Source organism: Sinocyclocheilus rhinocerous, unplaced genomic scaffold, assembly GCF_001515625.1.
Source record: "Sinocyclocheilus rhinocerous isolate Xijiao unplaced genomic scaffold, SAMN03320098_v1.1 scaffold1111, whole genome shotgun sequence".
Taxonomy (NCBI): domain Eukaryota; kingdom Metazoa; phylum Chordata; class Actinopteri; order Cypriniformes; family Cyprinidae; genus Sinocyclocheilus; species Sinocyclocheilus rhinocerous.
The window spans coordinates 1,038,673-1,048,896 of record NW_015655406.1 but is presented as its reverse complement, the minus strand read 5'-3'; the positions used below and the strand labels follow the sequence as shown (position 1 = coordinate 1,048,896).

General features: G+C 36.0%; 1 protein-coding gene across 1 annotated transcript in view; it reads right to left on the bottom strand.

Moving 5' to 3' along the window:
• Positions 1-10,224, bottom strand: part of LOC107718247 (xyloside xylosyltransferase 1-like) — a 46,195-nt gene that overhangs the window by 17,540 nt on the left and 18,431 nt on the right. The window contains exon 4 of the mRNA XM_016525241.1: positions 4,988-5,120. Coding sequence (XP_016380727.1) covers positions 4,988-5,120 — 133 coding nt within the window. The remainder of the gene's footprint in view (positions 1-4,987; positions 5,121-10,224) is intronic.

The window sequence follows — 10,224 nt, the reverse complement described above, 5'->3', positions numbered from 1 at the left end:
TATAATTTTTTAAGTTATATATATGTTGCTTCATCAAGCTGCTCTGGATAAATGAGAACCAACTTACTCCCACCATGTCAAATGGAAAACTACAAAGACAACTAGCTAAACAATTGAACCAATGAGCAAGTCTTTCAGAAGGGAACCCCAGAAGAGTTACACCCACCACCGCTGAAAATTCTGGCTTATCATTTGTTTCTAAAGTCTCACTTCATTAGCTAAAAAGCACATTAGATAAAATAACTCTTAACGAGCTAAAGAAGAGTTCTGGAGAGAAACAGCGGTATCTGTCTTCAGCCCTGCTGTGTGTTCTTTCTGCCTCAGCTGCAGAGAGACTAATGCAACAACACCGAAAGAACCACGCACCTCAGAGCCAGGAGACGTCCAAACATGCTGCATCAGTGGAAACTAGAGGTCTCTGGGAGCCTAGGGAGCATCGCAAACAAAGCGTAAGGCCTGTGCCAGTCGGGCAGAAGGCTTGGAAAAGAGTTAAAAGGTAATTACAGTGGCCTAGTGGGTCATTGTGCTGGCACAGGTGTTAGATGTTATCACGCTGCTGCTGCTGCTGCTGCTGACGTACCACTGATATCTCAATGGCTGATTATGCTTTTTTTTTCTCCTTCTCAATTGTTTATGTAGTTCTGTGTGAGTGTAGTCAAAGAACTGTTGTGGAAAACCTGCACTCTGTTGTGGAGAAAAAAACAAACTCTCACAAGGACTCTTTTTCTTTTATCCAGAAATGATATTAGCTCCTCACACAGCTGAAAGCCTGATCACTTCCCTGACCCTCTTAACTTCAAAACGGTGAACAGACTGATGAAAATACACTGGAAAAACATGATGAAACGTTAGTTTTCAAAATGCTTGTACAGGTGAATGAAAACAATAGAGCACTTATGACACTAGGTAAGGAAAAGTCACATCAACTACACTCTACTCTGGAATACTTGATTGTGATTGGTTGATTGCAACATTGTGAAGTAAAACTTAATATAATGACACTAAACTATATAATCATTCAATGCAACTGACTACAGCTCTAACCAAAGTTTGGGATTGGTAAGATTTTTAAAGTATTTTTTAAAGAAGCCTCTTATGCTCAACCAGGGCTGCATTTATTTGATAAAAACAGTAAAGGCAGTAATATTATGATTTTTTAAAACAATTTTAAATAAACGTTTTGTACAATATATTTCTAAATGCAATTTATTTCTGTATTGGCATAGCTGCATTTTCAGCTTCAGCGTCACATGATCCTTCAGAAATCATTCTAATATGCTGATTTGCTGCTCAAGAAACATTTCTTATTATTATTTATGTTGAAAACATAATATTTTTGTGGAAACCATGATACATTTTTTCAGGATTCTATGATGAACAGAAAGTTGTATTAGAAGAAAGGCATTTTTAAAGTGACATAGAAGTCTTTTGCAACATTATAAATGTCTTAAATGTCATTTTTGATCAATTCAATGCACTCTTGCAGAATAAAATTTTTTTTTTAAAATAATAAAATTTGACTTGACCCCAAACTTTTAAATTGCAGTGTAGCTATTTTCTTTCATAACTTTACACATTCTCTTTCTTCTTACATAATAGAGTTAATGTAACTAGTTTCACATTTGGTTCCTGACCATGCTGTCAGTGTTTATTGGATGACCAGCTGACTGTTCAGTACTTTTTTTATTTTTTACTTTTTTTGTTACGTAAAGAAACTGTTCAAAAATTACAAGAAACTTAATGTGCGCTTTTCTCTTTTTTGTGATTACCATCCAATTATGTTTTCAAGGAAGAAGAAAAAAATAATAATATGGGCTGAAACAACAATGGAGTGAGTAAAACATGTCAAGGTTTTCAGTTTTGAATGAAGTATTCTTTTAACATGGAGATGTACTTGCTACGATTTGTTGGTTTCTTATATAAGGACTTGACTTGTGGCCCTCACTGGGGTAAGGCAGGTCTGATGGGAATATAGGACAAATAAAAAAGGAAGCAACATTCAACAAGGGAACAGTGGTGACTACAGCGCCATCTACTGTCACCCTGTGAAGTACTATGGTAGGGGTGGCGAACGTTGGTCCTGGCGGCCCTGTAGAGTTTTGCTTCAACCCTAATCAAACACACCTGAACACGCTAATCAAGGTCTGAAGGGTTACTAGGAAGCTATAGGCAGGTGAGTTTTAATTAGGGTTGGAGCTGAACTCTACAGGGCTGCGGCTCTCCAGGACTGGAGTTCGCCACCCCTGTACTATGGTAATTGCTCATTAATCAACATCAACATTAATCTAATCTAATAATCTGATAAAACATGCCTGTATGCTCAATCATGCAAGTCTTGACACTTTTCGATTAAAGATCCTGTTTTAGCACATTTGTGCCTGTATAAAGAAGCCGAAAGATATATGAACTAGGAAAAAGTCTGTTTAAACAAAACCGGCTTTCTTCAAAGGAGACACAACATCAATGTAGGGTTTGTGGGGGGTTTTAAGGCCACAAGCCCCTACAGTATTTCCCTCTTACACATACACACACACACAAATCACACAAACACACTCACAAAAAAAAGCAACCAGAAAAAGCAGCCTCCTTTGTGAATGCCTATCACCAATCTGAGCTTCCTCCTCATGTTTCGGTGTCTAAACACTGGAACTATTAGAAACAGTTTCCTGAAAGCTCTAGTCACATGATGGTTCTTGGAAAACACTGTGAAAAGGCTTCCACCTCTATTCGGATCCAAATGAGTCCCAGTTTCATGCCAGGCTTGATTTTGCCAGGCCACAAGACAGACGACCATTTCAACATTCTGTTCAGCATGCCATAAGAACCAGGAGGACAGGTTGTCCAAAGTCTCTTTCAGGCTTTGGAAACGCTGTTTTGATAAAATTGTACAGTAGAACTTTGCTGGAGCTGCCAATGTCACTCTTTTTGCAAAATCAAAGTGCACCTCTATTTTATTTCCAGGTTTGATATACAGTACAGAACATACTAGCACTTACCTTAATGACACAAAACTGTACTGTGATGATACCATGGTAATGTATCAGATGGGAACACCATAACATTTTGATATATACCATAGGGCTAAATGATCACGTACCATCATATTTACATGTTCCTTCAAAGAATACCATCGTACTACCATCCAAATTATCATGGTATTACCATGTACAAAACAAGGTGGTATTATAGTACTTTTTATAAGGAATGTGTAGCAGTCTTTATATTGTTAACTGAAACTATTAAAAATATAGCTGAAATAAAATATAAATATTAAATGAAAAAGTAAAAGTAAAAAAAAAAAAAAAATTGTTGCCTTGGCAGCTAACTCTTAAGCTTAAGATTTAAGCTGAAGTACTAAAAATACTAAAACTGAAATAAAGTTACAAAGAAATACTTAAAAAAGATATCTAATAAAAATGTCAAAAGCACATAAAATTACTAAAACTAGAATTAAATCGAAAATTGAAAATTCAAATTCACTGCAAGTCGCCTTGAATAAAAGTGTCTGCCAAATGAATAAATGTAAATGTAAAATATTAATAAATAATAGAATATAAATAATACTAAAACAACAGTGGAATGCATTGTATATTAAAATTATTTTCAAGTTATAGCTGACAACCTACAGATATTAAAAATATATTTTCAAATTTTTTCTATTTTCTAAAATTAACATTGTAATGTACAGTACGAAAAAAAAACTAATTTAGAGATTCTTTTTACATTTAACAACTATAAGATTCTTAAAGGTGTCATATGATGCTGCTAAAAAGAACATTATTTTGTGTAATTGGTGTAATGAAATGTGTTTATGCGGTTTAAGGTTAAAAAAAAACATTATTTTCCACATACTGTACATTATTGTTTCTCCTCTATGCCCCGCCTTTCTGAAACGCGTTGACTTTTACAAAGCTCATTGTTCTGAAAAGCGAAGTGTGCTCTGATTGGCCAGCTATCCAGTGCGTTGTGATTGGTCGAATACCTCAAGCGTGTGACGGAAATGTTACGCCCCTTACCATTCTTGGATGCCGTGTCCGGAGCTAAGAGACAAAAACATTAAAACCCATTATAAACGAGGCATTTGTTGCATCCAGTGGGGACATAATTACGGATTATTATGACTTATACTATCTTTTTACGCATTGCGTTGCATCGAGCCACGTAAACATAAAACCATGTCTGCATTTGTGATCGGAGAAATGACAAACAACAAGTGCTACTCTACACTGCTCAAAACTCGCGTTTGAATCGTCAGTGGCAAATCCTTTAAATATTAAAACTTACTTACAGACTGTGAGTCAGAACAGCCGGCATTGTAGTCTACTCTACCAGGATCAGGAAACAGTCCTCCATAAAATGTGCTGGACACATCTGAATATTTGGGTTAAACTGTTCTGGAACAGTGTTGTAAATACAACTTAACCACTGATTTCTAGTCGTGTCCTCTTTTGGAAGGCCAAACAAAGTAGTTTCGCTTTCACAACGAAACATACAGCGTCTCCACAACATGGCGGCGGCAACAGCGAGAATAAAAGTTACGCCTTCTTTCTTTGCGTAAAGAGCGTGTTAGAACGAGCCGTTTTAGGTAGGCGTGGCTGACTTAACTTTTATAAAGAATATCTCTTTGGATTTGAGACTTTAGTCTTTGCAACTTTACAGATCTTCTTTATGCACCAAGAGCTTGTAACACTCCAAAGAGAAAGGAAAAAGTGAAATCGCATCATATGACCCCTTTAATGTTTTTAAAGATTTACTTTAAGCTAATGTTAGATGATGGCAAAGGTAATCTAAAATTTATACATTGGGGAAATGAGCATGTACAATTAAATATCAACATCAGCCGATAACCGATATGGTACCGAAATATTGTGTAGTACTTCTTTTCATACTTTTTGGTATGAATGCAGCAGATTTATCGGTGAGGAGCATATAAATGTGAGAACTGTGAACACAATTCCTTTGCTGTATACAGAGCTATGTCAGATACCTGTAAACTGGCTGCATTTCACGTGCAATTCCAATGACAGCCTCAGCAGGGAAATGGTTAAAATCTTGGAAGAGGTCTCTGATGTTGTTTCTGAATTTGAGGTCCAGGTCCAACTGAACAATGCGCTTCAGTTCTAGGGGGCGAAAGAGAAAGTAAAGCAAATCTGTATGAAATTAATGAACACCAAAATAATCACATCCTACAAGTTGTGTGCAGTGTTACATGCAATAAATCAGATATACAATAATGTTTCTTCGTGTACACTAATGCAGAAAACCCGTAACTTAGTTGAATTAACAAATGATGGGACATCATCATCTGGAGGGGTTTTCTCACGTCAGATGGCCTCACGGTCTTCGTGTGAGCACACTGGACAACAAAGCCCTCAAGACAACATTCTGGATGCACCATTGTGGAGCAGAGGCCACACACACAATGACACACATTCGGAAAGCAAAGCATAGGGGGCCAAAACTATGCTTGTTGTAGTTAGAACAATGAAAAGAGAGCGGCCAGCCGGAGCTGTTTAGTTGGTCAGGCATTTCACCCTGACATCTCTCCAAACAAGCACCGGAAACTGGACGAATCAATATGAACGATCTCAGCACTCCCCTCCAAACACACAGGCTGACTACAAAACACTTCATGAGCAATGATAAAAGCAGGACAAGTGCTGAATTTGTATGAAACAGGAAGCAAATCTATAGTGTATGGAGATTAAAAACAAAACTTAAATGCAACTTTTTTATAATGTTCAAATAATTTATCCTATCCCAGTTTAACGAGCTCTGCACTTTTTTATTAGGCTAATACTTTTCAGCAAAAGTAACAGTAAAGACATTTATAATGTTATGAAAGATTTAATTTCAAATAAATGCTATACTTTTGATTTTTCAATTCATCAAATAATCCTGAAAAAACTGTATCACAGTTTCCACAAAAAAGCAGCACAACTGTTTTCAACATTGATAATAATAATAATAATAATAAATGTTTCTTGAGCAAATCAGTATATTAGAAAGATTTCTGAAGGATCATGTGAAGACTGGAGTAATGGCTGCTGAAAAGCTTTGCCAGCACAGCAATCAATTATATTTTACAATATATTGAAACAGAAAAAAATACTAAATTGGAAAATGATTTAACAATATTTTTTGATAAAATGCAGCCTCGATAAGCAAATGATCTGTTAACATGAGCTAATGCACTGTGAACTAATGTGAACAATGAAAAATTGCATGTTTATTAACAAATTTTAACAAAGATTAATAAATGCTGTAAAAAGTTAGTTCTGCATTGCTAATGCATTAACTAATGTTAACAAATGAGAACTTACTGTTAACCATAATTATCTTTTCTACGGCACATTATTTTGTTCTGATGTGACTATATTTAGCATATAGCACTATTAAAAACAACAACAAAAACAGGCAGTGTAGCCTTATAATATCACCCATGATGTTAATAATTTGCCATAATAAAAATAATTATCAGCTATTATCACCACCCAACATTTTTATAACAAAGTTTTGCAGTTGTAAATAGTTAGTATTCAGTTTGGTGCCGAAAGTGGTGCTGAAACTTCTGAAAATGAAAAAGCAATGAAATGATCAAATCCCAAAGGCCAAACTCGACTCCCCACTTTGAACGAGGGCCATTTTCACCATCCAAAACAGAGTTGCTTCCAAACAAAAACTCCAAAAAACAAAACCCATGCGTCACAGTACACCAGATCAAAAGAGGAACAATCGCTTTAGGCAGGATGAGCCACAGAGGCTTGGTGTGCACCGGAGGGCATGTTAGCAAGCAGGTTAAATAGGCCTTTGAAGCATTAAGCACTGCACTAATTCATCTCATTGGGCCTCTGCAGCCTGAAGCGATAATGCCTTTCAAGAAACGGGCCCACATGAAGTTCACCAGCTCCATCATGGCCCAGGGTGCTGGAGATATGCTTATTGAGCCTTATAAACACAATTTCTAGTTTTAGCCGAGTACATACACATCTAGGACATTCACAGCACGTTTACAGGCAAGAGAACACACAGTTGAACATGCTCAAAATTAGCCTTGTCATCTAAAATGACTAGGGGCGCCTAAGCTTGACATACTTTTAAAAGAGTGGCTGTGTTTTACAGATGTAAGACATTTGAACTAGCTTTTAACAGCATCATCTTGGGAAATATTTGACTCTTTTAGGTTTTCCCTTGTTTTTAGATATAATCCTCCTGCAAATGTACTGTGTATTCACAATTGAAACCCTATTAAGGTGAATAACAATACAAAGTAATCCAAGTAATCTACTTTATTTTCCTCACTAAAAGTATGGAGCAGGTGGAATTCCATCTGTTCTCCGTGGATTATGGCTTTGTCGACCTTTCTCAGTGAAAACAACAGCATGTGATATAGGCTGATATAGGTCAACCTCTTTTTGAGATTAAAACCTGGTCTTATCTGGCCATTCTCCATCAGCAAGAAAAATATCTCAAGTGGTAAAAGAGTAAATGCAATGGGGTGGTTAAAATCTGGGATGAAAGATCATACCCTATAGAAATGGAAACCTTTTTCCTGGAAGATTTCCTGGAACATTTTCATAATCATGTGGAAGGTCATGCAGACACATGGAGTCACATGACTGACAATAGGATCACTGACAACTGTAAAAAATGGTATTGCATAAAGTTTAGATACATGCATGTTTAAATTCTGACAGTAACTCCTTAGTATAGTGATTCAATTTTAGAGAAGTCAAATGGCAACATGGTCTGACTGCCTTAGATATCACAGATGTTTCTTTTTAAGTATATCAAAGGTCTACCTTGTTCTTCAAAGCATATAACAGAATTCAATAGTTGTTCAAACACCTTTTGAGTTTGAATGTTGATAAAACAGTATCTCAGGTGTTTTTTTTTCGAATCACCTAGATATGGTTTGTTTTGATATGTTTAGCCTCTCCCTTATTTTCCAAACATACAGAGAAAGAAAGTAGTAAATGTTATATTTTGAGTATTGTGATTGTGGTCTGCAACTATATATATAATGAAACACTGTCCTAACCAAACACAACATGACAAAACAAGTTTGATAACTAAAACTATTAAAAATTGTTTTTGTTAACTGAAATACAGCTCAAATAAAATTAAATATAAATATTAGATGAAAAACTTGAATGAAAAAACGTAATGAAAATGAGAAATGTTGCCTTGGCAGCTAACTGAAGTAAAATAAGTTTTTGTCGACGAACTAAAATGACTAAAACTAAAACTGAAATAAAAATTAAAGCTAAAAAAACTAATAAAAATGGCATAAGCACATAAGATTACTACAACTTAACCTAAAATTTAAATGAAAACTGAAAATATAAAGATAAAAACTGATTCAAAATATTAATAAATACTATAAATAACACTAAATGTTATTTAAAAAATAATAAAAATATATTTTATCTCTGTGGTGTCGTGCCAGATAGCCCTGTCAACACTAAAATGTCACTGGACCTCACCTTATGCATATTAAAAATCAATCACAAGTTTAGAATCAGATATTTCACAACCATAAAAAGTGAGAAAAAAAGTCCAAAAATTAAATGTATGTGATTTTAGCTTTATGCTCTTCAGCTGCAATACTAGTAATGTTTACTATGGTTCACAAACAGGCAGAACTGTTCTGATTTGTTTTGTGATTGATTGCCATTCTTGTCATTTCATGTCTGGTTAGTACACAGTGTTAACCTGTAGAACAGCTTGTGTTGAAACCTCCAATAGATCAATGACATCAAAGACATCACTGGGAATAAACATTTAAATATCTACCTTTGATCTGTTTACCAGCAGACACAATAAAAACAACTGCTGAAATACCTCAAAGTAGCAGACTTTGTTGACAAACACATTGCTCTTGAGGCTGCAAAAGAGTCTTAAAACATAGGCTTTCTGTTCCCTCACGAGCTGCCGAACACATGCCACTGCTTCATAATAAAAGAAGATCCACAGCCACTTGAAACAAGGGCCAATTATTTTCACAGCTCCTGTTGTCACTTGGGCTAAGCAGTTAATATACCAGCCCACCTCCAGGCACAATGTTCCTTTAATGAACAGCCAAATCCCTCACAGCAATATGACAGAACATAAAACTAGAGCATTTATTTAAAAAAAATCACTGGGCATGTGCTAATTTTCCCCCCACTCAGGTTTCAGAAGATCCATCATTATGGACTGAGCACCTAATCTTGCTCTTTTAGACCTAATTTTTACTCAGTGGGCCAGTGGTCTTCCAGGGATCACGGTCTAAATTGAGACGGATGGTGTCAGTCTCTTCCTCAGGGCTCACTTATTCAGCCTCTCAGCGGGCCGGTATTGACCGCCCTGTTGGTAAAGAGTCGATGACCGGAATAAGCCTGGCGGGAGAGACGGGGAGAGAGTCATGCAAGCAGACAGACCTCCTACGGATGTACAGAGAAATCAGAGTAATCAGGAGGGAATTCCTTGAGGTGGGTTTGAGTAGCCAGTCAGTGGGTCAAAAAAGTGAATGAAAGACCACGGTTAAAGAGATAATTCATCAAAAAACATGAACACTGTTCATTTGTCACACAAGGTGAACAGCCATGGTCATTATGAACTACTACTGTATGGAAAGTGAAGAGCCTTCAAAATAACTTTCACAATTATTTTTTCATATGGGCTTGGACCAAAACGAGAGTTAATAAGGAGTTAATTTAGTTGATACTGAGATTTATTTAGAATTACAATTTGAACAACACATGAAAGAGGATTCAGAAGAACAAAAAAACATAAATGGAGAAAAAAAATGAAAAAAAGTGAAATGGTAGCACTTTACAATAAGGCTCTCCATTGATTAATGCATTAGGTAACTAACACACAACCATTTTTACAGCATTTATTAATCTAGGTTGTTAATGGGTCAAAGACATTAAGATGTCCACATCAAAAGAAATTTACAAAAGTGATTTTATGTCCATAGAAAGCACATTAAATGTAAGTAAAGTTAGCGCTGCACGATTAATCGAAATTAAATTGCAAAGGCGATAAATCGCGATTAGGCAGAAGCTGCGATTGTCATGCGTATCTTTCAGTGAAGCACGGTTCTGTGATCAGCAGTAAATCTCCATCCGAAGGCCAGAGGGCGCTCTCGCGCTGAAACTTCAAATACGCCTTGTAGAAGAAACGCAGGAAATCCCTATAGTGGTTGCTGAATAAACAGAAGATTTAACTGCTTTCATT